At 51.6% G+C, this 26,203-nt stretch overlaps 1 protein-coding gene across 1 annotated transcript in view; it reads right to left on the bottom strand.

Annotated features, from left to right (window-relative positions):
* Positions 1 to 13,003: 13,003 nt before the first annotated feature.
* Positions 13,004 to 26,203, bottom strand: part of sgf29 (SAGA complex associated factor 29) — a 101,523-nt gene continuing 88,323 nt past the window's right edge. The window contains 1 exon segment of the mRNA XM_072515549.1: positions 13,004 to 14,595. Coding sequence (XP_072371650.1) covers positions 14,479 to 14,595 — 117 coding nt within the window. The 3' untranslated portion in view covers positions 13,004 to 14,478.

The raw sequence follows: 26,203 nt of genomic DNA, 5'->3' as shown, positions 1-26,203 counted from the left end.
AGTGGGTTAGGATTATATTGATTGGAGTTTCGAAGAGTGAGAGGGGATCTCATAGAATCTCACAAAACTCTAACAGGATTGGATGGGGTAGATTCAGAAAGAATGTTCCCCGATGGTGGGGGGAGTCCAGGACTAGGGGTCACAGTTTGAGGGTCAGGGTTCAACCTTTTAGGACTGAGGTGAGGGGAAATTTCTTCGCCCAGGGAGCGGTGAATCTGTGGAATTCGCTCCCACAGGAAGTAGTCGAGGCCACAACGTTGTGTAATTTCAAGAAGGAATGAGATTGAGCTCCTGGGGCGAAAGGGATCGAGGGATATGGGGGGGGGGGATCAGGGTATTGAACTTGACGATCAGCCACGATCAGAATGAATGGGGGAGCAGGCTCGAAGGGCCGAATGGCCTCCTGCTTCTATTTACTATCTTTCTATGCCTTCGCACTCTTCTGGGTGGGACACCTGACCTGGGGGTCAAAGGTTGGACCGCACATGTTACCGAAGGTGGTCACAAGGCCCGTGGATGCCTTGCAGCTGGGTGTTCATGTGGTGAAAATGTGTTCCTGATAAAGTCAGTTGACTGCGATGGGGGTCGGACATCCTCCATCGTTAGAAACACGAGGAGAGCGCCTGCCCTCCTTTTCCGGGCCCCATTTGTCTGCCCGAAACTGGAGTCGACGCGATGTCGAGGAGGTGACGGTGAAGGCGGGGGGGCGGGAAATCCTCCGCTATTCGGATGTCGGACCTGCCGGTTGGAGGTCAGTGTCAGTCCCCCGGGGACATCGCTGCGGGAGTTCCTCAGAGAGGGGACACCCCCCCCACAGAGGGTGCCCTCGCCCCCCCCCCACAGTGGGTGCCCTCGCCCCCCCCCCCAGTGGGTGCCCTCGCCCCCCCCCCCCCCAGTGGGTGCCCTCGGCCCCCTCCCCCTTCCCCTCCCCCGTCCACCTTCAGCTGCTTCATCAGTGACCTTCCTCTGCCGGAGGTTGGGAGGTGGTCGCGTGGGGGGGGGGGGGGGGGTCCGGTGAGGACTACGCGACGCTCAGCGTCTCCTCAAGATACTGAGGCAATCCTGCCTCCACTCAGGACACATCGCAACTCGCTCGTACCCCGGTCGCACCAGACATGGACGGACGTGAGGGAAGAAGATGCATGGGCCCACACAGGGGGGGCCAGCGACACGCGCACGGGACCAGCGACACGCACACGGGACCAGCGACACGCACACGGGGGCCAGCGACACGCACACGGGACCAGCGACACGCACACGGGGGCCAGCGACACGCACACGGGACCAGCGACACGCACACGGGGGCCAGCGATACGCACACGGGACCAGCGACACGCACACGGGGGCCAGCGACACGCACACGGGACCAGCGACACGCACACGGGACCAACGACACGCACACGGGGGCCAGCGACACGCACACGGGACCAGCGACATGCACACGGGGGCCAGCGACACGCACACGGGACAAGCGACACGCACATGGGGGCCAGCGACACGCACACGGGGGCCAGCGACACGCACATGGGGGCCAGTGACACGCACACGGAACCAGCGACACTCACACGGGGGCCAGCGACACGCACACAGGGGCCAGCGACACGCACACGGGGGCCAGCGACACGCACACAGGGGCCAGCGACACGCACACGGGGGCCAGCGACACGCACACGGGGGCCAGCGACACGCACACGGGGGCCAGCGACACGCACACAGGACCAGCGACACGCCCACGGGGGCCAGCGACACGCACACGGGGGCCAGCGACACGCACACGGGGGCCAGCGACACGCACACAGGGGCCAGCGACACGCACATGGGGGCCAGCGACACCCACACGGGACCAGCGACAGGCACACGGGCGCCAACGACACGCACACGGGACCAGCGACATGCACACGAAGGCCAGCGACATGCACACGGGGGCCAGCGACAGGCGCACGGGGCCAGCAACAGGCACACGGGACCAGCGACACGCACACAGGGGCCAGCGACATGCACACGGGGGCCAGCGACACGCACACGGGGGCCAGCGACACGCACACGGGGGCCAGCGACACGCACACGGGGGCCAGCGACACGCACACGGGGGCCAGCGGGTTCAGGATGGTGACCCTCTCACCACCACCTCCTCCCGGGGAAATCAGGGATGGGGAATGAATCCTGGGCCCGGCCCCGTCCCGTGTCCCACGAATGAATATACAGCAAAGTTAAATTGAAGCTTGGCGGAGACAATAAGACCCGGACCCAGCTCTGCAGACAGGACGGGGTCGAGGGGTAAGAAAGGAACAACACCACTCGCTGGGGTCTGTCCCGATGGGGGTGCTGCTGAATCTCGCATTCCCGTTGCTACGCGGGGCGCGAGCAGCAATCTCGGCCGTCTCTCTTTCCATGGTTCACAACATTGCCGGATCGAAGGCTGGGGATTGTTACTGGTATCGACTCCAGAAGAGTATAAATGGACAGAGTTAGTGTGGGGGAACCTAAAGGGGTTTTACTCGTGTCATGTGAGTGTACCTGCAAGAAATGGGTGTTTATAAATGGGTGTGTGTATAAATGTCTGGAGTGAAAACACTGTGATATGGTACAAATTAAGTAATGGCATGATGGGAAAACTGGCCAATGGGAAGACGGGTCAAAAGGTTTTGATACAATACAAGAAAGACTGAAACTACACATTCCAGCTCACCAGGCCCAGGTAAAGAATGCTGCCCAAACCATTTTCAGAGTAGTATGACCGGAGGCCAACTCTGCATAACTTGAAGTCTGAAAAGATCAGCGAAGGTCAAGCCATTCCAAAACACCGGACCTCGGCAACTCCTGATAAAACTAACTCGTCATAACCCAGGGCAGTAGGAATTTAAAACAAGATAAGTTCAGGAAGAAACAAGTCTATTCCGACCTTTCAATGTTCCCTCCGAGGACGAAATAATGGTATGAGTGATATGGCCAAACATGGTCTGGTCTATGCTTCCGTTTGTATTTCCGATCAAACTCCTGACCATACTGTTGTCACATAATCTTGATAATGATAATGAATAAATATTGAGCTAATTCTCCGCGAAAGCGCAGAACTTGAGAAAGACAGTTTTGTTGACTGCTCTCTGACTTCACATTTCAGCCATTACTGCAAGCAGTTGTTTTCGAAAATAAAGCTTGTTATTAACGAGTGTGTTGAATCTTTCTACTACAGAAGCGGGAAGATATTGACTTTGACAGTACCTTTATGAAATGGGTGTTTATTACTGCAGTGATGTCAGAGAGTGGGTGGAGCTGGGCTGTCTGTCAGCTTTTTACTTTCGTTTTCGAGCAGGCTGCAGGGTGTGTTTTAGTTTCGTTTTCAGTGTTGGAGCTGAAGCCAGACAAAGCGGCTGTACTGTTGATCTCTCTGCCATGAAAAGGCTGTCTCTTGATCATTTGGTGAATTCAGAATTATAAATGTTTTCAGTCGTGACTTTAACCTGATGTGCTTCTGATAAAGGTTATGTTTTTAAGTCATATGGATGTTAAAAGGAAAGCTTAAAGGATTACTTAGTGTTGTATTCTTTGGGGCTTGTATTTAAATTGATGTTTGCTAAGATGTTCACTGTTGGTTTAAAAAGGTTAACTTGAGTTCATAGAATAAACATTGTTTTGCTTTAAAAAATACTTTTCCATTTCTGCTGTCCCACACCTGGAGAGTGGGCCGTGTGCTCCCCATACCACAATCTAGTAAAAGTTGTGGGTCAGGTGAACTCCATGATACACTTTGGGGTTCTCCAAACCCTGGCCCATAACACTTGGGACTGAGCTCGATACAGAATACACTTGTTGAAGGTAAAAGTCAAACCACTGTGACAATCCATAAGACCATAAGACATAGGAGCAGAATTAGGCCACTCGGCCCATCGAGTCTGCTCCGCCATTCAATCATGGCTGATATTTTCTCATTTCCATTCTCCTGCCTTCTCCCCATAACCCCTGATCCCCTTATTAATCAAGAACCTATCTATCTCTGTCTTAAAGACACTCAGTGAATTGGCCTCCACAGCCTTCTGCGGCAAAGAGTTCCACAGATTCACCACCCTCTGGCTGAAGAAATTCCTCCTCATCTCTGTTTTAAAGGATCGTCCCTTTAGTCTGAGATGGTGTCCTCTGCTTCTAGTTTTTCCTACAAGTGGAAACATCCTCTCCACGTCCACTCTATCCCGGCCTCGCAGTATCCTGTAAGTTTCAATAAGATCCCCCCTCATCCATCTAAACTCCAACGAGTACAGACCCAGAGTCCTCAACCCTTCCTCATACGAAAAGTTCTTCATTCCAGGGATCATTCTTGTGAACCTCCTCTGGACCCTTTCCAAGGCCAGCACATCCTTCCTTAGATACGGGGCCCAAAACTGCTCACAATACTCCAAATGGGGTCTGACCAGAGCCTTATACAGCCTCAGAAGTACATCCCTGGTCTTGTATTCTAGCCCTCTTGACATGAATGCTAACATTGCATTTGCCTTCCTAACTGCCGACTGAACCTGCACGTTAACCTGAAGAGAATTGTGGACAAGGACTCCCAAGTCCCTTTGTGCTCCTGCTTTCCGAAGTATTTCCCCATTTAGAAAATAGTCTATGCCTAAATTCCTCCTTCCAAAGTGCAGAACCTCACACTTTTCCACATTGTATTCCATCTGCCACTTCATTGCCCACTCTCCTAGCTTGTCCAAGTCCTTCTGCAGCCCCCCTGCTTCCTCAATACTACCTGTCCCTCTACAGATCTTTGTATCATCTGCAAACTTAGAAACAGAGCCTTCAGTTCCTTCTTCCAGATCATTAATGTATATTGTGAAAAGTTGTGGTCCCAGCACCGACCCCCGAGGCACACCACTAGTCACCGGCTGCCATCCTGAAAAAGACCCCTTTATCCCCACTCTCTGCCTTCTGCCAGTCAGCCAATCCTCTATCCATGCCAGGATCTTACCCTGAACACCATGAGCTCTTAACTTATTTAAGTCTCTCATGTGGCACCTTGGCAAAGGCCTTCTGGAAATCTAAATAAATCACGTCCACTGGTTCTCCTTTGTCTAACTTCCTTGTTGCTTCCTCCAAGAACTCTAACAGATTTGTCAGACACGACCTCCCCTTGACGAAGCCGTGCTGACTCAGTCCTATTTTACCGTGCACTTCCAGCCACTCCGCGATCTCATCGTTAATAACAGACTCTAAAATCTTACCAATGACCGAAGTTAGGCTAACCGGCCTATAATTGCCCGTCTTCTGCCTCCCTCCCTTCTTAAACAGCGGTGTTACATTAGCCTCTTTCCAGTCCTCTGGGACCCTTCCTGCCTGCAGTGATTCCTGAAAGATCATCACCAATGCCTCCACAATTTCCTCAGCTATCTCTTTTAGGACCCTGGGGTGTAGTCCATCCGGTCCAGGTGACTTATCCACCTTCAGACCTTTCAGTTTCCCCAGAACCTTCTCCTTAGTAATGGTCACTGCACTCACCTCTGCCCCCTGGTTCTCCTGGAGCTCTGGCATCCCACTGGTGTCTTCCACCGTGAGGACTGATGCAAAGTAACTATTCAGTTCCTCTGCCATTTCTTTGTTTCCTATTATTACTTCTCCAGCCACATTTTCTGCTGGTCCAATGTCTATTTTTGCCTCTCCCCTACCTTTTATATATTGAAAAAAATCTCTTCCTATCTTCTTTTATATTACTAGCTAGCTTGCACTCGTACTTCATCTTCGCTCCCGAGTATCATCGTTGTGTAAGAAGCTCCATGTCACTGGTCACAGGTCCTGCGGGTCCTTGCGTGGCTGATGATCTCGACCCCAGAGCCACATCTTCGTCCGCACACTTTGCGGGTGTTTATAGGAGATGGGATTAGCCCTCGGATTCTGGATCACTGGTCTTCCTTTCCCTTTTTCGGGCCTCCTCTTTCCTCGCCAAGGAATTGTACCCCTTCAATCAGGAGTGTTACTAATAATAACCACGAGCCGCGAGTCTGTTTCTTGTATTGGCCAAATGACCACAGAACCAGTCTGTTAGTACAAAAGACAGTTTATTACGAAACACAAGACTTATCTCTCTGTGCAATGATACACGCGGCCACGTATTGAACTACACCTATCAACTAAGGTGACCTTTACTTAATTTCTGGGTGACCGGCTCTGTGCAGGTGGATAAGGCCTTTATCTGAGTCCCCACGTGTGTCGGCTGGAAGTCGTCAGGTTCGTCTCGGCTGCGGCTCGTCTCTCTCAGGTAGCGATCGCGGGCTTGAACTTGGCTGGTCGTTATGCTGCGATTGGCGTGGGCACAGGCCGATCCCAAAAGAGACCGATCCCTAGTGAGCAGGGCTTCTTATCCTTCTCCTCTCGTGCCCTTATGGGCGGGGTTAACTCAGCATCCAATGGATCGATAGGGTCACGATCACTCGGATCGATACCGGCCAATTAGGGGCGGTTGCCTCGATGGCTGGGCGGGTCCTAGTCGTTATTGTCTCAGGTACGTTTGCCTTTCCAAATCAGGGGAGGTGTCACCGGGGTCTCTGCTACTGTTGCTGTTCCTTGATTTGAGTCTATTGTCCTGGGGAAATCGGTCATTGACCTGTCACAGGTGCATGTTTCAGTTCGGTCCGGTTTCCCTTTGCACAATACACAGGGGCTGTGTACTGTCTGTGTCCCGACTTGACCACAACTCCCATTACCCTTTGCGGGTGGCCATTTTAGATGGCATCATGTGAGTGTACCTTTAAGAAATGGGTGTTTATAAATGGGTGTGTATACAAATATCTGTAGTGAGAGTACCTTTAAGAAATGGGTGTTTATTATTGCAGTGATGTCAGAGAGTGGGTGGAGCTGGGCTGTCTGTCAGCTTTTTACTTTCGTTTTAGGCTGTTTGCTGCAGGGTGTGTTTTAGTTTCGTTTTCAGTGTTGGAGCTGAAGCCAGACAGAGCGGCTGTACTGTTGATCTCTCTGCCATGAAAAGACTGTCTCTTGATCATTTGGTGAATGCAGAATTATAAATGTTTTCAGTAGTGAATGTAAACCTGATGTGCTTCTGTTAAAAGGTGTTTCTTTCGTCTTCTGGATGTTGTTTGGGAAGTTATTAAGGATTACTTAGTGTTGTATTCTTTGGGGGGTGTATTTGAATTGATGGTTGCTAAGATGTTCACTGTATGTTTTAAAAAGTTAATTTGAGTTCATAGAATAAACATTGTTTTGCTTTAAAAAATACTTTTCCATTACTGCTGTCCCACACCTGGAGAGTGGGCCGTGTGCTCCCCATACCACAATCTAGTAAACGTTGAGGGTCAGGTGATCTCCATGATACACTTTGGGGTTCTCGAAACCCTGGCCCATAACAATGGCCACAGGAGGTACCTCCAGGTCGGCCTCTGCTGAGCAATGGCCTCCCAGGCGGATGATCCATTTCTTGAGGTAAGCCTTCGGGTTGTCTTTGAAGCGATACCTTTGTCCTCCTCCTCCTCCTCGGCATCCTTCCTCGAGCTGGGTGAAGATTTACTTTGGCTGACGGGATTCTGACATCCTAACTAGTGGCCGTCCCAGCAGAGTTGGTTTCGGAAGATCGTGACCTCGGTGCCGGTGCTCGTGGCTCCTTCAAGGACACTGATGTCCGTACGCCTGTCCTCCCGGCTGATGTGGGCAATCCACGTCAGACAGCGTCGATGGTACCTCTCCCGGCTCCCAGGTTGCTGAACCGTATATAAATACTGTTACAAGTCACTGCTGTCTGTGATTCAGGGGCCCAAAGCATCAACACGGTACCAGGAGTGGGAAAGATAGCACACGGAGATTGCTTCATCGACCCGCTTGTCTTTCATGAAAACATGGTGGACAATTGGGAAAAGTTTGAGGGACGGCTCATTTATTGTGCTGTTGTAATGTCTGACAAGCCAAAAAATGATACAAGCTTCCACTTAGCGGGCCTCGGTCGTTTCTTTCCCAGACTGTAAGAGTCTTTCCTCTTTATTCCTTTCTTTCATTTCTGCTGTTACAATTTTGATCCATGGATGTTATTAGAAGTCAGCTATTTTCTCTAGGTAAAAGTGATGGGTAAAAGATAGCTACTGAGCATCGAGCCCCTGGTCCACTGACCATTTAAAAAACCTCGCTCATAACCTCGGGTCATTTCAAAACACACATTCAGCATTTCAGAACATAGCTGCAAACGGAATACAGAGCAGCCGAATTCCTATGCAGCTAACAAATACAATTCCAAGATAAAGTAACCCGAGGACAAGGCAAGCTCCACGGCAACAGAATCGTGACCATTGTCCTAACAAGCAAGTTTATGCGATAAGGTAGCCGAATCGCATTCCATAGCTCATACAAGAGTATATTTTAAGTTAATGTTGCCTATTAGTGGCAGACGGTTGAGCGTCGAATCAAACTTATTTGATGTTAATCCAAATCAATTAGAATTACACTGGGGGGTAGACAGATGGCTAAATCCTGATATGATTTAGTATAACCGTGTTGTCTCTTCGGCCATTTCTTTACTTCATGAATCACCTGTACTTTGACTTAACTATTCGCTGTCTCTCTGTTTTTCATACTTAACTTTCTGACTTTTGAAGTTATTGCGAGCTGTTTGCCGTAAGCAAGAAAATCATTTCTGTATTGTTTGAAAGTTAAATTGTCTACAAGATTGCTTCTATTGAGTCCTTTGCCAGCTGGACTGATTAGAGGATAAGACCTTAAATGATTCTCAATTGTAATCAATAGAGACAAATAAAACAGATTCTTATTTGCACCGGAGAAGTTTTAACTCAAATTTCTACTGTGTTTTAGCAATCGCAAAGTGCCGCAAAGTCTGCATGGTGGATCTTTACAACGATTCATGGACCTGTGACTTTAAGGCTATGCAGCTTCTAATTCAAACAAGCAGATTCCAGAAGGCTGTTTTTGTTGGCCGCAGTTTGATTGATGTGGCCGGAGAATGGGCCCCAAGAGGCTGTACTCTGCTCGGCAACAAGTGGTTTGGATTGGTTTATTGTCACGTGTACCGAGGGACAGAGCAAAGCATTGTTCTGCGTGCAGCTCAGATAGATCATTCCTTCTATGGAAATACATAATCGGGCAAACATAAAATACACGTAATGTGGCGATGCCGGCGTTGGACTGGGGTGAGCATAGTAAGAAGTCTCACAATACCAGGTTAAAGTCTGACAGGCTTGTTTCAAATCACTAGCTTTCGGAGCGCTGCTCCTGAGGAACGAGCAATGCTCCGAAAGCTGGTGATTTGAAACAAACCTGTTGGACGTTAACCTGGTGTTGTAAGATGTCATAAAATACGCAACATAAATACATAGACACTGGTATCGGGTGAAGCATACAGGAGTGTGGTATTACTCGATAGAGAAGATATGTGAAGAGATCAGACCAGTCCATAAGAGGGTTGTTTAGGAGTCTGGTAACAGCGGGGAAGAAGCTGTTTTTGAGTCTGTTTGTGCGTGTTCTCAGACTCCTGTATCTCCCGCCCGAAGGAAGAAGTTGGAAGAGTGAGTAAGCCGGGTGGGAGGGGTCTTTGATTATGCTGCCCGCTTTCCCCAGGCAGCGGGAGGTGTAGATGGAGTCAATGGATGGGAGGCAGGTTCGTGTGATGGACTGGGCGGTGTTCACGACTCTCTGAAGTTTTGTGCGGTCCTGGGCTGAGCAGTTGCCATACCAGGCTGTGATGCAGCCCGATAGGATGCTTTCTGTGGTGCATCTGTAAAAGTTGGTAAGGGTTAATGTGGACATGCCGAATTTCCTTAGTTTCCTGAGGATGTATAGGCGCTGTTGTGCTTTCTTGGTGGTAGCGTCGAAGTGAGTGGACCAGGACAGATTTTTGGAGATGTGCACCCCTAGGAATTTGAAACTGCTAACCATCTCCACCTCGGCCCCGTTGATGCTGACAGGGGTGTGTACAGTACTTTGCTTCCTGAAGTTAATGGCCAGCTCTTTAGTTTTGCTGGCATTGAGGGAGAGATTGTTGTCACTGCTCCACTCCACTAGGTTCTCTATCTCACTCCTGTATTCTGACTCGTCGTTATTCGAGATCCAGCCCACTATGGTGGTATCGTCAGCAAACTTGTAGATGGGAGTTGGAGCCAAATTTTGCCACGCAGTCATGTACAGGGAGTAGAGTAGGGGGCTAAGTACGCAGCCTTGCGGGGCCCCGGTATTGAGGACTATTGTGGAGGAGGTGTTGTTGTTCATTCTTACTGATTGTGGTCTGTGGGTTAGAAAATAGAGGATCCAGTTGCAGAGGGAGGAGCCAAGTCCGTGGTTTTCGAGCTTTGATGTGAGCTTGGCTGGGATTATGGTGTTGAAGGTGGACGTGATTGGATCTGGTCCCACTGGAATGTTTCGGAGCTCCAAGTGTTCAGTTCTTGATTTCCACTTCTAATGCTGCAGTCTGGGTCGGCACGTTGGCGCAAGTGGGTGAGCACTGCTGCCTCACGGCGCCGAGGACCCGGGTTCGATCCCGGCTCTGGGTCACTGTCCGTGTGGAGTTTGCACATTCTCCCCCGTGTCTGCGGGGGCCTCGCCCCCACAACCCAAAGATGTGCCGGTTAATTGGGCAGTCTAAATTTATGAAAGGAACAATTGGGCCGCCTGGGTGGATTCCAACCAACTCTCTCCCTCGGTCCATCGTGAGGACTGACTCTCTCCAGCAGGACTGGGCGTCGTTCCCGCGAAGGCCTGAAGTCGACGCACGGGCTGGAAGCGGGGTTTGATGCGAGACAAAGGGCCGGATTCTCCGGTCGCCCAACGGCAATGTCGGAATCAGCGATCGGGCGGGGAGTTGACTGGTGGGTCGCAGATGGTGTCCGAGCTCAACCGCTTCAGGTCGGCAGTTGTGTGCATGCACGGCCAGGCACCTGGTGGTAGGCCCTCGCCGGTCCCCGAATTGGCGGGGGTTTCACGTAGAAAGTTTGGCCGCGGGCGTCCACACTCAGCCGCTGAAGCGGAGGATCCAGCCCAAAGTGGCCCAGGAAAGAAACCGGTCGGAGCGCAAACGTCTGGGCAGAAGGCCCAGTTTGATAAGAACTGAAATGACTCTCCTGACGGCCTGTAACTACCGCACTGAACGGCTGACCAGGCCAAGGCCATCACCAGCCGCAAACCAGAAGCTTTGATCATAAGCGTGCTGTGAGGGGGGCCTGCTACAAAACCACCATTGGAAGCAAAGACCCCTATCACTTTTTAGTTTCCCCCCCCCCCTCAGTGTTCGTCTGTCTTGTGTGTGTGGGTAGAGTGGGACAGCTAAAAGGGGTAGTAGGTTTGCTTGATGCTGTTCGCTTGCATTCACTACACATTTTAGTGTGTTTACTTACAAACCTAGTGACTGTGATCGCCGGGCAGACAAGTCCCCCAAAGACCTCGGGAATGTTTCGAAGGATTATTGGTTAATTCACCCATTGTGACTCCGGGGTCCGTGGGGCTGGAATCGACCACACACACCAGTCCAGGGTATCGTAGCAAGACAGACCAGCACTCCCTTCCCTCCACATCTCAACCCGTCTCTCTGTGTCAGCCTGGGTATCGTAGAAGATCGGAGCAGGAGGAGGCCTTTTGGCCCTCCCAGCCCGCTCCGCCATTCATCACCATCATGGCTGATCATCCAACTCAATAGCCTGATCCTGCTTTCACCCCATAACCCCACATTCTCCCAAGTGCTATATCCAGCCGCCTCCTGAATATATTCAATGTTTAGCATCAACTACTTCCTGTGGTAATGAATTCACTCTTTGGGTGAAGAAATGTCTCATTTTCTCTGTCCAAAATGGTTTACCCTGAATCCTCAGACCGTGACCCCTGGTTCTGGACACACCCATCATTGGTGACATCTTCCCTGTCTAGTCCTGGTAGAATTTTATGAGATCGCCCCTCATTCTGGAGTACCACACCTGGAGTAGTGTGTTCAGTTTTGGTCTCCTTACCTGAGAAAAGACGTACTGGCACTGGAGGGTGTGCAGAGGAGATTCACTAGGTTAATCCCAGAGCTGAAGGGGTTGGATTACGAGGGACTGGGACTGTACTCGTTGGAATTTAGAAGGATGCGGGGGGATCTTATAGAAACATATAAGATTATGAAGGGAATAGATAGGATAGATGCGGGCAGGTTGTTTCCACTGGCGGGTGAAAGCAGAACTAGGGGGCATAGCCTCAAAATAAGGGGAAGTAGATTTAGGACTGAGTTTAGGAGGAACTTCTTCACCCAAAGGGTTGTGAATCTATGGAATTCGCTGCCCAGTGAAGCAGTAGAGGCTCCTTCATTAAATGTTTTTAAGATAAAGATAGGTAGTTTTTTGAAGAATAAAGGGATTAAGGGTTACGGTGTTTTGGCCGGAAAGTGGAGCTGAGTCCACAAAGATCAGCCGTGATCTCATTGAATGGTGGAGCAGGCTCGAGGGGCCAGATGGCCGACTCCTGCTCCTAGTTCTGACGTTCTTCTGAACTCTAGCGAGAACAGTCCCAACCCTCGTCAATCTCTGCTCATCAGATGCAGGACCAGTATCACTTGGGCACGGCGTATTGGTTTGCACAGCTGAATACGCCCTCCCCGCGTCCGCGTGGGTTTCCTCCGGGTGCTCCGGTTCCCTCCCGCAAGACTTGCTCGTGAAGTGAACTGGACATTCTGAATTCTCCCTCAGTGTACCCGAACAGGCGCCGGAGGGTGGCGGCCGGGGGCTTCCCATTGCAGTGTTAATGCAAGGCTACCTGTGACACTAATAAAGATTATTTAGAATATTAATCACACTGACAACTGGAACTGAAATGTCGCAGCCGAGTGAGGGATGTCTGTGAAACAACGCGAGATCCGGAGATGGGATCACGAACAGAGGGGAGGGGGTGCCTGGAACTCGCTGCCGGAGGAGGTGGTGGAAGCAGGGACGATAGTGACGTTTAAGGGGCATCTTGACAAATACATGAATAGGATGGGAATCGAGGGATACGGACCCCGGACGTGTAGAAGGTATTAAGTTAGAAGGGTAGCACAGGCTTGGAGGGCCGAAGGGCCTGTTTCTCTGCAGTACTTTACTTGGTTCTTCGACAACATGAGATGGTGAAGATTCAATAAAGGTAATTGGAAAATAACCAGCACACAAGTTCAACATTGAACAGGAAACTTCTCTTTGATGTCTCTTCCAGATTTGGTGGGAATTCAATCTTTTTGTGAAAATTATCCTGTGTCTGGACAGTCTGAACTCTGATCAGCGAAGTCAATCTTTCTCGACGGATCGGACACCCGCAATCCTTCCTCAGTTTTCTGTAGCTCCGAAATGTCCCCAAACTCTTCAGTCAGTGACGAGGGAGGGCCGCACTGTCAGAGGGTCAGTACTGAGGGAGTGCCGCACTGTCAGAGGGTCAGTACTGAGGGAGTGCCGCACTGTCAGAGGGTCAGTACTGAGGGAGTGCCGCACTGTCAGAGGGTCAGTACTGAGGGAGTGCCGCACTGTCAGAGGGTCAGTACTGAGGGAGTGCCGCACTGTCAGAGGGTCAGTACTGAGGGAGTGCTGCACTGTCAGAGGGTCAGTACTGAGGGAGTGCTGCACTGTCAGAGGGTCAGTACTGAGGGAGCACCGCACTGTCAGAGGGTCAGTACCGAGGGAGTGCCGCACTGTCAGAGGGTCAGTACCGAGGGAGTGCCGCACTGTCAGAGGGTCAGTACTGAGGGAGTGCCGCACTGTCAGAGGGTCAGTACTGAGGGAGCGCCGCACTGTCAGAGGGTCAGTACCGAGGGAGTGCCGCACTGTCAGAGGGTCAGTACTGAGGGATTGCCGCACTGTCAGAGGGTCAGTACTGAGGGAGTGCTGCACTGTCAGAGGGTCAGTACCGAGGGAGTGCCGCACGGTCGGAGGGTCAGTACCGAGGGAGTGCCGCACGGTCAGAGGGTCAGTACTGAGGGAGCGCCGCACTGTCAGAGGGTCAGTACCGAGGGAGTGCCGCACTGTCAGAGGGTCAGTACTGAGGGAGCACCGCACTGTCAGAGGGTCAGTACTGAGGGAGTACTGCACTGTCAGAGGGTCAGTACTGAGGGAGTGCCGCACTGTCAGAGGGTCAGTACTGAGGGAGTGCCGCACTGTCAGAGGGTCAGTACCGAGGGAGTGCCGCACTGTCAGAGGGTCAGTACCGAGGGAGTGCCGCACGGTCGGAGGGTCAGGAGTGGGTCACTGTGTTTTCTGACTGGACCATACCTGATCATGAAAGGGGGGGGGGGGTACAGGTGGTCCCAGATGAATCAGAGCCACAACGTCCACACTCCATTCTGTCCCAGAGATACTGCAGAATGGGCGAGGCCCACGTCCGAAACACTTGCATGATCGACTGTGGAAGGTGGTGTGGGCCAGAGACACAGCAAACGGGTTTGTTGCGGAGGGAGCGGGGTGGGGGTGGGAGGGGATGTCCGAGAGGCGGAGGGTTCAGTGTGTGATGGGAGGGAAAACTCAGGAAAGAATCCAGGGCCTGCTCACTCCACCCTCTGCGGCTCATTCATTTCTTCTTGGTTTCCTTACAGGCTACCACGTAGCGCTGGGCCACGTTGAGGGGGGGCGAGTAACCGTCAGCGTACGATGTGTCCTCGAACAAGACAGAATAATCTTCCTGCGGCTGCAAAAAACGCAGAACACATAATTCCTTCAATTCAGATATCTGTACACTGACTGGTGTCTCTCAGTCCTCTCTCTCTCAGGGAGATATCTGTACACTGACTGGTGTCTCTCAGTCCCCTCTCTCTCAGGGAGATATCTGTACACTGACTGGTGTCTCTCAGTCCTCGCTCTCTCAGGGAGATATCTGTACACTGACTGGTGTCTCTCAGTCCTCTCTCTCAGGGAGATATCTGTACACTGACTGGTGTCTCTCAGTCCTCTCTCTCAGGGAGATATCTGTACACTGACTGGTGTCTCTCAGTCCCCTCTCTCTCAGTGAGATATCTGTACACTGACTGGTGTCTCTCAGTCCTCTCTCTCAGGGAGATATCTGTGCACTGACTGGTGTCTCTCAGTCCCCTCTCTCTCAGGGAGATATCTGTACACTGACTGGTGTCTCTCAGTCCTCGCTCTCTCAGGGAGATATCTGTACACTGACTGGTGTCTCTCAGTCCTCTCTCTCAGGGAGATATCTGTACACTGACTGGTGTCTCTCAGTCCTCTCTCTCAGGGAGATATCTGTACACTGACTGGTGTCTCTCAGTCCCCTCTCTCTCAGTGAGATATCTGTACACTGACTGGTGTCTCTCAGTCCTCTCTCTCAGGGAGATATCTGTGCACTGACTGGTGTCTCTCAGTCCCCTCTCTCTCAGGGAGATATCTGTACACTGACTGGTGTCTCTCAGTCCCCTCTCTCAGGGAGATATCTGTACACTGACTGGTGTCTCTCTGTCCCGTCTCTCAGGGAGATATCTGTACACTGACTGCTGTCTCTCAGTCCTCTCTCTCTCAGGGAGATATCTGTACACTGACTGGTGACTCTCAGTCCTCTCTCTCTCAGGGAGATATCTGTACACTGACTGGTGTCTCTCAGTCCCCTCTCTCTCAGGGAGATATCTGTACACTGACTGGTGTCTCTCAGTCCCCTCTCTCTCTCAGGGAGATATCTGTACACTGACTGGTGACTCTCAGTCCTCTCTCTCTCAGGGAGATATCTGTACACTGCCTGGTGTCTCTCAGTCCCCTCTCTCAGGGAGATATCTGTACACTGACTGGTGTCTCTCTGTCCCGTCTCTCAGGGAGATATCTGTACACTGACTGCTGTCTCTCAGTCCTCTCTCTCTCAGGGAGATATCTGCACACTGACTGGTGTCTCTCAGTCCCCTCTCTCTCAGGGAGATATCTGTACACTGACTGGTGTCTCTCTGTCCCGTCTCTCAGGGAGATATCTGTACACTGACTGCTGTCCCTCAGTCCTCTCTCTCTCGGGGAGATATCTGCACACTGACTGGTGTCTCTCAGTCCCCTCTCTCTCAGGGAGATATCTGTATACTGACTGGTGTTTCTCAGTCCCCCCTCTCTCAGGGAGATATCTGCACACTGACTGGTGTCTCTCAGTCCCCTCTCTCTCAGGGAGATATCTGTACACTGACTGGTGACTCTCAGTCCCCTCTCTCTCAGGGGGATATCTGTACACTGCCTGGTGTCTCTCAGTCCTCTCTCTCTCAGGGAGATATCTGTACACTGCCTGGTGACTCTCAGTCCTCTCTCTCTCAGGGAGATATCTGTACACTGCCTGGTGTCTCTCAGTCCTCTCTCTCAGGGAGATATCTGTACACTGACTGGTGTCTCTCAGTCCCCTCTCTCTCTCTCAGGGAGATATCTGTATACTGACTGGTGTTTCTCAGTCCCCCCTCTCTTAGGGAGATATCTGTACACTGACTGGTGACTCTCAGTCCTCTCTCTCTCAGGGAGATATCTGTCCACTGACTGGTGTCTCTCAGTCCCCTCTCTCTCTCTCAGGGAGATATCTGTACACTGACTGGTGTCTCACAGTCCCCTCCCTCTCTCAGGGAGATATCTGTACACTGACTGGTGTCTCTCAGTCCCCTCTCTCTCTCAGGGAGATATCTGTACACTGACTGGTGTCTCTCAGTCCCCTCTCTCTCAGGGAGATATCTGTACACTGACTGGTGTCTCTCAGTCCTCTCTCTCTCAGGGAGATATCTGTACACTGACTGAAGTCTCTCAGTCCCCTCTCTCTCTCAGGGAGATATCTGTACACTGACTGGTGTCTCTCAGTCCCCTCTCTCTCAGGGAGATATCTGTACACTGACTGGTGTCTCTCAGTCCCCTCTCTCTCAGGGAGATATCTGTACACTGACTGGTGTCTCTCAGTCCCCTCTCTCTCAGGGAGATATCTGTACACTGACTGGTGTCTCCCAGTCCCCTCTCTCTCAGGGACATATCTGTACACTGACTGGTGTCTCTCAGTCCCCTCTCTCTCAGGGAGATATCTGTACACTGACTGGTGTCTCTCAGTCCCCCCTCTCTCTCAGGGAGATATCTGTACACTGACTGGTGTCTCTCAGTCCCCTCTCTCTCAGGGAGATATCTGTACACTGACTGGTGTCTCTCAGTCCCCTCTCTCTCAGGGAGATATCTGTACACTGACTGGTGTCTCCCAGTTCCCTCTCTCTCAGGGACATATCTGTACACTGACTGGTGTCTCACAATCCCCTCTCTCTCAGGGAGATATCTGTACACTGACTGGTGTCTCCCAGTCCCCTCTCTCTCAGGGAGATATCTGTACACTGACTGGTGTCTCTCAGTCCCCTCTCTCTCAGGGAGATATCTGTACACTGACTGGTGTCTCTCAGTCCCCTCTCTCTCAGGGAGATATCTGTACACTGACTGGTGTCTCTCAGTCCTCTCTCTCTCTCTCAGGGAGATATCTGTACACTGACTGGTGTGTCTCAGTCCTCCCTCTCTCTCAGCGGGATATCTGTACACTGACTGGTGTCTCTCAGTCCTCTCTCTCTCAGGGAGATGTCTGTACACTGACTGGTGTCTCTCAGTCCTCTCTCTCTCTCAGGGAGATATCTGTACACTGGCTGGTGTCTCTCAGTCCCCTCTCTCTCAGGGAGATATCTGTACACTGACTGGTGTCTCTCAGTCCCCTCTCTCTCAGGGAGATATCTGTACACTGACTGGTGTCTCTCAGTCCTCTCTCTCTCAGGGAGATATCTGAACACTGACTGGTGTCTCTCAGTCCTCTCTCTCTCTCAGGGAGATATCTGTACACTGACTGGTGTCTCTCAGTCCTCTCTCTCTCAGAGAGATATCTGTCCACTGACTGGTGACTCTCAGTCCCCTCTCTCAGGGAGATATCTGTACACTGACTGGTGTCTCTCAGTCCTCTCTCTCTCAGGGAGATATCTGTACACTGACTGGTGTCTCACAGTCCACTGTCTCTCAGGGAGATATCTGTACACTGACTGGTGTCTCTCAGTCCCCTCTCTCTCTATCTAAGTGAGATATCTGTACACTGACTGGTGTCTCTCAGTCCCCTCTCTCTCTCAGGGAGATATCTGTACACTGACTGGTGTCTCCCAGTCCCCTATCTCTATCAGGGAGATATCTGTACACTGACTGGTGTCTCTCAGTCCCCTCTCTCTCTCAGGGAGATATCTGTACACTGACTGGTGTCTCTCAGTCCCCTCTCCCTCTCAGGGAGATATCTGTACACAGACTGGTGTCTCCCAGTCCCCACTCTCTCAGGGAGATATCTGTACACTGACTGGTGTCTCCCAGTCCCCTCTCTCTCAGGGACATATCTGTACACTGACTGGTGTCTCTCAGTCCTCTCTCTCTCAGGGAGATATCTGTACACTGACTGGTGTCGCTCAGTCCCCTCTCTCTCAGGGAGATATCTGTACACTGACTGGTGTCTCTCAGTCCACTCTCTCTCTCTCAGGGAGATATCTGAACACAGACTGCTGTCTCTCAGTCCCCTCTCTCTCAGGGAGATATCTGTACACTGACTGGTGTCTCTCAGTCCGCTCAGTCTCAGGGAGATATCTGTACACTGACTGGTGTCTCTCAGTCCCCTCTCTCTCAGGGAGATATCTGTACACTGACTGGTGTCTCTCAGTCCTCTCTCTCTCAGGGAGATATCTGTACACTGACTGGTGTCTCTCAGTCCTCTCTGTCTCTCAGGGAGATATCTGTACACTGACTGGTGTCTCTCAGTCCCCTCTCTCTCTCTGGGAGATATCTGTAAACTGACTGGTGTCTCCCAGTCCCCTCTCTCTCAGGGAGATATCTGTACACTGACTGCTGTCTCTCAGTCCTCTCTCTCTCAGGGAGAGATCTGCACACTGACTGGTGTCTCTCAGTCCCCTCTCTCTCTCTCAGGGAGATATCTGTACACTGACTGGTGTCTCTCAGTCCCCTCTCTCTCAGGGAGATATCTGTACACTGACTGGTGTCTCTCAGTCCCCTCTCTCTCAGGGAGATATCTGTACACTGACTGGTGTCTCTCAGTCCCCTCTCTCTCTCAGGGAGATATCTGTACACTGACTGGTGACTCTCAGTCCTCTCTCTCTCAGGGAGATATCTGTACACTGCCTGGTGTCTCTCAGTCCCCTCTCTCAGGGAGATATCTGTACACTGACTGGTGTCTCTCTGTCCCGTCTCTCAGGGAGATATCTGTACACTGACTGCTGTCTCTCAGTCCTCTCTCTCTCAGGGAGATATCTGCACACTGACTGGTGTCTCTCAGTCCCCTCTCTCTCAGGGAGATATCTGTACACTGACTGGTGTCTCTCTGTCCCGTCTCTCAGGGAGATATCTGTACACTGACTGCTGTCCCTCAGTCCTCTCTCTCTCGGGGAGATATCTGCACACTGACTGGTGTCTCTCAGTCCCCTCTCTCTCAGGGAGATATCTGTACACTGACTGGTGTCTCTCTGTCCCGTCTCTCAGGGAGATATCTGTACACTGACTGCTGTCCCTCAGTCCTCTCTCTCTCGGGGAGATATCTGCACACTGACTGGTGTCTCTCAGTCCCCTCTCTCTCAGGGAGATATCTGTATACTGACTGGTGTTTCTCAGTCCCCCCTCTCTCAGGGAGATATCTGCACACTGACTGGTGTCTCTCAGTCCCCTCTCTCTCAGGGAGATAGCTGTACACTGACTGGTGACTCTCAGTCCCCTCTCTCTCAGGGGGATATCTGTACACAGACTGGTGTCTCTCAGTCCTCTCTCTCTCAGGGAGATATCTGTACACTGCCTGGTGACTCTCAGTCCTCTCTCTCTCAGGGAGATATCTGTACACTGCCTGGTGTCTCTCAGTCCTCTCTCTCAGGTAGATATCTGTACACTGACTGGTGGCTCTCAGTCCCCTCTCTCTCTCTCAGGGAGATATCTGTATACTGACTGGTGTTTCTCAGTCCCCCCTCTCTTAGGGAGATATCTGTACACTGACTGGTGACTCTCAGTCCTCTCTCTCTCAGGGAGATATCTGTACACTGACTGGTGTCTCTCAGTCCCCTCTCTCTCTCTCAGGGAGATATCTGTACACTGACTGGTGTCTCACAGTCCCCTCCCTCTCTCAGGGAGATATCTGTACACTGACTGGTGTCTCTCAGTCCCCTCTCTCTCTCAGGGAGATATCTGTACACTGACTGGTGTCTCTCAGTCCCCTCTCTCTCAGGGAGATATCTGTACACTGACTGGTGTCTCTCAGTCCTCTCTCTCTCAGGGAGATATCTGTACACTGACTGAAGTCTCTCAGTCCCCTCTCTCTCTCAGGGAGATATCTGTACACTGACTGGTGTCTCTCAGTCCCCTCTCTCTCAGGGAGATATCTGTACACTGACTGGTGTCTCTCAGTCCCCTCTCTCTCAGGGAGATATCTGTACACTGACTGGTGTCTCCCAGTCCCCTCTCTCTCAGGGACATATCTGTACACTGACTGGTGTCTCTCAGTCCCCTCTCTCTCAGGGAGATATCTGTACACTGACTGGTGTCTCTCAGTCCCCCCTCTCTCTCAGGGAGATATCTGTACACTGACTGGTGTCTCTCAGTCCCCTCTCTCTCAGGGAGATATCTGTACACTGACTGGTGTCTCTCAGTCCCCTCTCTCTCAGGGAGATATCTGTACACTGACTGGTGTCTCCCAGTTCCCTCTCTCTCAGGGACATATCTGTACACTGACTGGTGTCTCTCAGTCCCCTCTCTCTCAGGGAGATATCTGTACACTGACTGGTGTCTCCCAGTCCCCTCTCTCTCAGGGAGATATCTGTACACTGACTGGTGTCTCTCAGTCCCCTCTCTCTCAGGGAGATATCTGTACACTGACTGGTGTCTCTCAGTCCCCTCTCTCTCAGGGAGATATCTGTACACTGACTGGTGTCTCTCAGTCCTCTCTCTCTCTCTCAGGGAGATATCTGTACACTGACTGGTGTGTCTCAGTCCTCCCTCTCTCTCAGGGAGATATCTGTACACTGACTGGTGTCTCTCAGTCCTCTCTCTCTCAGGGAGATGTCTGTACACTGACTGGTGTCTCTCAGTCCTCTCTCTCTCTCAGGGAGATATCTGTACACTGGCTGGTGTCTCTCAGTCCCCTCTCTCTCAGGGAGATATCTGTACACTGACTGGTGTCTCTCAGTCCCCTCTCTCTCAGGGAGATATCTGTACACTGACTGGTGTCTCTCAGTCCTCTCTCTCTCAGGGAGATATCTGAACACTGACTGGTGTCTCTCAGTCCTCTCTCTCTCTCAGGGAGATATCTGTACACTGACTGGTGTCTCTCAGTCCTCTCTCTCTCAGAGAGATATCTGTCCACTGACTGGTGACTCTCAGTCCCCTCTCTCAGGGAGATATCTGTACACTGACTGGTGTCTCTCAGTCCTCTCTCTCTCAGGGAGATATCTGTACACTGACTGGTGTCTCACAGTCCTCTCTCTCTCAGGGAGATATCTGTACACTGACTGGTGTCTCTCAGTCCCCTCTCTCTCTATCTAAGTGAGATATCTGTACACTGACTGGTGTCTCTCAGTCCCCTCTCTCTCTCAGGGAGATATCTGTACACTGACTGGTGTCTCCCAGTCCCCTATCTCTATCAGGGAGATATCTGTACACTGACTGGTGTCTCTCAGTCCCCTCTCTCTCTCAGGGAGATATCTGTACACTGACTGGTGTCTCTCAGTCCCCTCTCCCTCTCAGGGAGATATCTGTACACAGACTGGTGTCTCCCAGTCCCCACTCTCTCAGGGAGATATCTGTACACTGACTGGTGTCTCCCAGTCCCCTCTCTCTCAGGGACATATCTGTACACTGACTGGTGTCTCTCAGTCCTCTCTCTCTCAGGGAGATATCTGTACACTGACTGGTGTCGCTCAGTCCCCTCTCTCTCAGGGAGATATCTGTACACTGACTGGTGTCTCTCAGTCCCCTCTCTCTCTCTCAGGGAGATATCTGAACACAGACTGCTGTCTCTCAGTCCCCTCTCTCTCAGGGAGATATCTGTACACTGACTGGTGTCTCTCAGTCCGCTCAGTCTCAGGGAGATATCTGTACACTGACTGGTGTCTCTCAGTCCCCTCTCTCTCTCAAGGAGAAATATGTACACTGACTGGTGTCTCAGTCACCACTCTCTCAGGGAGATATCTGTACACTGACTGGTGTCTCTCAGTCCTCTCTCTCTCAGGGAGATATCTGTACACTGACTGGTGTCTCTCCGTCCCCTCTCTCTCAGGGAGATATCTGTACACTGACTGGTGTCTCTCAGTCCTCTCTCTCTCAGGGAGATATCTGTACACTGACTGGTGTCTCTCAGTCCTCTCTGTCTCTCAGGGAGATATCTGTACACTGACTGGTGTCTCTCAGTCCCCTCTCTCTCTCAGGGAGATATCTGTACACTGACTGGTGTCTCTCAGTCCCTCTCTCTCTCAGGGAGATATCTGTACACTGACTGGTGTCTCTCAGTCCCCTCTCTCTCTCTGGGAGATATCTGTAAACTGACTGGTGTCTCCCAGTCCCCTCACTCTCAGGGAGATATCTGTACACTGACTGGTGTCTCTCAGTCCCCTCTCTCTCTCAGGGAGATATCTGTACACTGACTGGTGTCTCTCAGTCCCTCTCTCTCTCAGGGAGATATCTGTACACTGACTGGTGTCTGTCAGACCCCTCTCTCTCTCTCTGGGAGATATCTGTACACTGACTGGTGTCTCTCAGTCCTCTCTCTCAGGGAGATATCTGTACACTGACTGGTGTCTCTCAGTCCCCTCTCTCTCAGGGAGATATCTGTACACTGACTGGTGTCTCTCAGTCCCCTCTCTCTCTCAGGGAGATATCGATACACTGACTGGTGTCTCTCAGTCCCCTCTCTCTCTCAGGGAGATATCTGTACACTGACTGGTGTCTCTGAGTCCTCTCTCTCTCAGGGAGATATCTGAACACTGACTGATGTCTCTCAGTCCCCCCTCTCTCAGAGAGATATCTGTACACTGACTGGTGTCTCTCAGTCCCCTCTCTCTCAGGGAGATATCTGTACACTGACTGGTGTCTCTCAGTCCCCTCTCTCTCTCAGGGAGATATCTGTACACTGACTGGTGTCTCTGAGTCCTCTCTCTCTCAGGGAGATATCTGAACACTGACTGGTGTCTCTCAGTCCCCTCTCTCTCTCAGGGAGATATCTGTACACTGACTGGTGTCTCTGAGTCCTCTCTCTCTCAGGGAGATATCTGAACACTGACTGGTGTCTGTCAGACCCCTCTCTCTCTCAGGGAGATATCTGAACACTGACTGATGTCTCTCAGTCCCCCCTCTCTCAGAGAGATATCTGTACACTGACTGGTGTCTCTCAGTCCCCTCTCTCTCAGGGAGATATCTGTACACTGACTGGTGTCTCTCAGTCCTCTCTCTCTCAGGGAGATATCTGTACACTGACTGGTGTCTCTCAGTCCTCTCTCTCTCAGGGAGATATCTGTACACTGACTGGTGTCTCACAGTCCTCTCTCTCTCAGGGAGATATCTGTACACTGACTGGTGCCTCTCAGTCCCCTCTCTCTCGCTCAGGGAGATATCTGAACACTGACTGATGTCTCTCAGTCCCCCCTCTCTCAGAGAGATATCTGTACACTGACTGGTGTCTCTCAGTGCTCTCTCTCTCAGGGAGATATCTGTACACTGACTGGTGTCTCTCAGTCCCCTCTCTCTCAGGGAGATATCTGTACACTGACTGGTGTCTCTCAGTCCCCTCTCTCAGGGAGATATCTGTACACTGACGGGTGTCTCTCAGTCCCCTCTCTCTCAGGGAGATATCTGAACACTGACTGGTGACTCTCAGTCCCCTCTCTCAGGGAGATATCTGTACACTGACTGGTGTCTCTCAGTGCTCTCTCTCTCAAGGAGATATCTGTACACTGACGGGTGTCTCTCAGTCCCCTCTCTCTCAGGGAGATATCTGAACACTGACTGGTGACTCTCAGTCCCCTCTCTCAGGGAGATATCTGTACACTGACTGGTGTCTCTCAGTGCTCTCTCTCTCAAGGAGATATCTGTACACTGACTGGTGTCTCTCAGTCCCCTCTCTCTCTCAGGGAGATATCTGCACACTGACTGGTGTCTCTCAGTCCCCTCTCTCTCTCAGGGAGATATCTGTACACTGACTGGTGTCTCTCTGTCCCCTCTCTCTCTCAGGGAGATATCTGTACACTGACTGGTGTCGCTCAGTCCCCTCTCGGGGAGATATCTGTACACTGACTGGTGTCTCTCAGTCCCCTCTCAGGGAGATATCTGTACACTGACTGGTGTCTCTCAGTCCCCCCACTCTCTCAGGGAGATATCTGTACACTGACTGGTGTCTCTCAGTCCCCTCTCTCTCTCAGGGAGATATCTGTACACTGACTGGTGTCTCTCAGTCCTCTCTCTCTCAGGGAGATATCTGTACACTGACTGGTGTCTCTCAGTTCTCTCTCTCTCTCAGGGAGATATCTGCACACTGGCTGGTGTCTCTCAGTCCCCTCTCTCTCTCAGGGAGATATCTGTACACTGACTGGTGTCTCTCAGTCCCTTCTCTCTCCCAGGGAGATATCTGTACACTGACTGGTGTCTCTCAGTCCCCCCTCGCTCAGGGAGATATCTGTACACTGACTGGTGTATCTCAGTCCCCTCTCTCTCGGGGAGATATCTGTTCACTGACTGGTGTATCTCAGTCCCCTCTCTCTCAGGGAGATATCTGTACACTGACTGGTGTATCTCAGTCCCCTCTCTCTCTCAGCGAGATATCTGTACACTAACTGGTGTCTCTCAGTCCCCTCTCTCTCAGGGAGATATCTGTACACTGACTGGTGTCTCTCAGTCCCCTCTCTCAGGGAGATATCTGTACACTGACTGATGTCTCTCATTCCCTCTCTCTCTCAGGGAGATATCTGTACACTGACTGGTGTCTCTCAGTCCCCCCTCTCTCAGGGAGATATCTGTACACTGACTGGTGTATCTCAGTCCCCTCACTCTCTCAGCGAGATATCTGTACACTAACTGGTGTCTCTCAGTCCCCTCTCTCTCAGGGAGATATCTGTACACTGACTGGTGTCTCTCAGTCCCCTCTCTCAGGGAGATATCTGTACACTGACTGGTGTCTCTCAGTCACCTCTCTCTCTCAGGGAGATATCTGCACACTGACTGGTGTCTCTCAGTCCCCTCTCTCTCTCAGGGAGATACCTGTACACTGACTGGTGTCTCTCAGTCCTCTCTCTCTCAGGGAGATATCTGTACACTGACTGGTGTCTCTCAGTCCCCTCTCTCTCTCAGGGAGATATCTGTACACTGACTGGTGTCTCTCAGTCCCCTCTCTCTCAGGGAGATATCTGTACACTGACTGGTGTCTCTCAGTCCCCTCTCTCTCTCTGGGAGATATCTGTACACTGACTGGTGTCTCTCAGTCCTCTCTCTCTCTCAGGGAGATATCTGTACACTGACTGGTGTCTCTCAGTCCCTTCTCTCTCAGGGAGATATCTGCACACTGACTGGTGTCTCTCAGTCCCCTCTCTCTCAGGGAGATATCTGTACACTGACTGGTGCCTCCCAGTCCCCTCTCTCAGGGAGATATCTGTACACTGACTGGTGTCTCTCAGTCCCCTCTCTCTCTTAGGGAGATATCAGTACACTGACTGGTGTCTCTCAGCCCCCTCTCTCTCAGGGAGATATCTGTACACTGACTGGTGTCACTCAGTCCCCTCTCTCTCAGGGAGATATCTGTACACTGACTGGTGTCACTCAGTCCCCTCTCTCTCAGGGAGATATCTGTACACTGACTGGTGTCTCTCAGTCCCCTCTCACTCTCAGGGAGATATCTGTACACTGACTGGTGTCTCTCAGTCCCCTCTCTCTCTCAGGGAGATATCTGTACACTGACTGGTGTCTCTCAGTCCCCCCTCTCTCTCAGGGAGATATCTGAACACTGACTGGTGTCTCTCAGTCCCCTCTCTCAGGGAGATATCTGTACACTGACTGGTGGCTCTCAGTCCCCTCTCTCTCAGGGAGATATCTGTGCACTGACTGGTGTCTCTCAGTCCCCTCTCTCAGGGAGATATCTGTACACTGACTGTTGTCTCTCAGTCCCCTCTCTCTCAGGGAGATATCTGTACACTGACTGGTGTCTCTCAGTCCCCTCTCTCCCTCAGGGAGATATCTGTACACTGACTGGTGTCTCTCAGTCCCCTCTCTCTCTCAGGGAGATATCTGTACACTGACTGGTGTCTCTCAGTCCCCTCTCT

This window comes from Scyliorhinus torazame, chromosome 8, assembly GCF_047496885.1.
Source record: "Scyliorhinus torazame isolate Kashiwa2021f chromosome 8, sScyTor2.1, whole genome shotgun sequence".
Taxonomy (NCBI): domain Eukaryota; kingdom Metazoa; phylum Chordata; class Chondrichthyes; order Carcharhiniformes; family Scyliorhinidae; genus Scyliorhinus; species Scyliorhinus torazame.
This window is presented reverse-complemented; position numbering and strand designations above follow the sequence as displayed.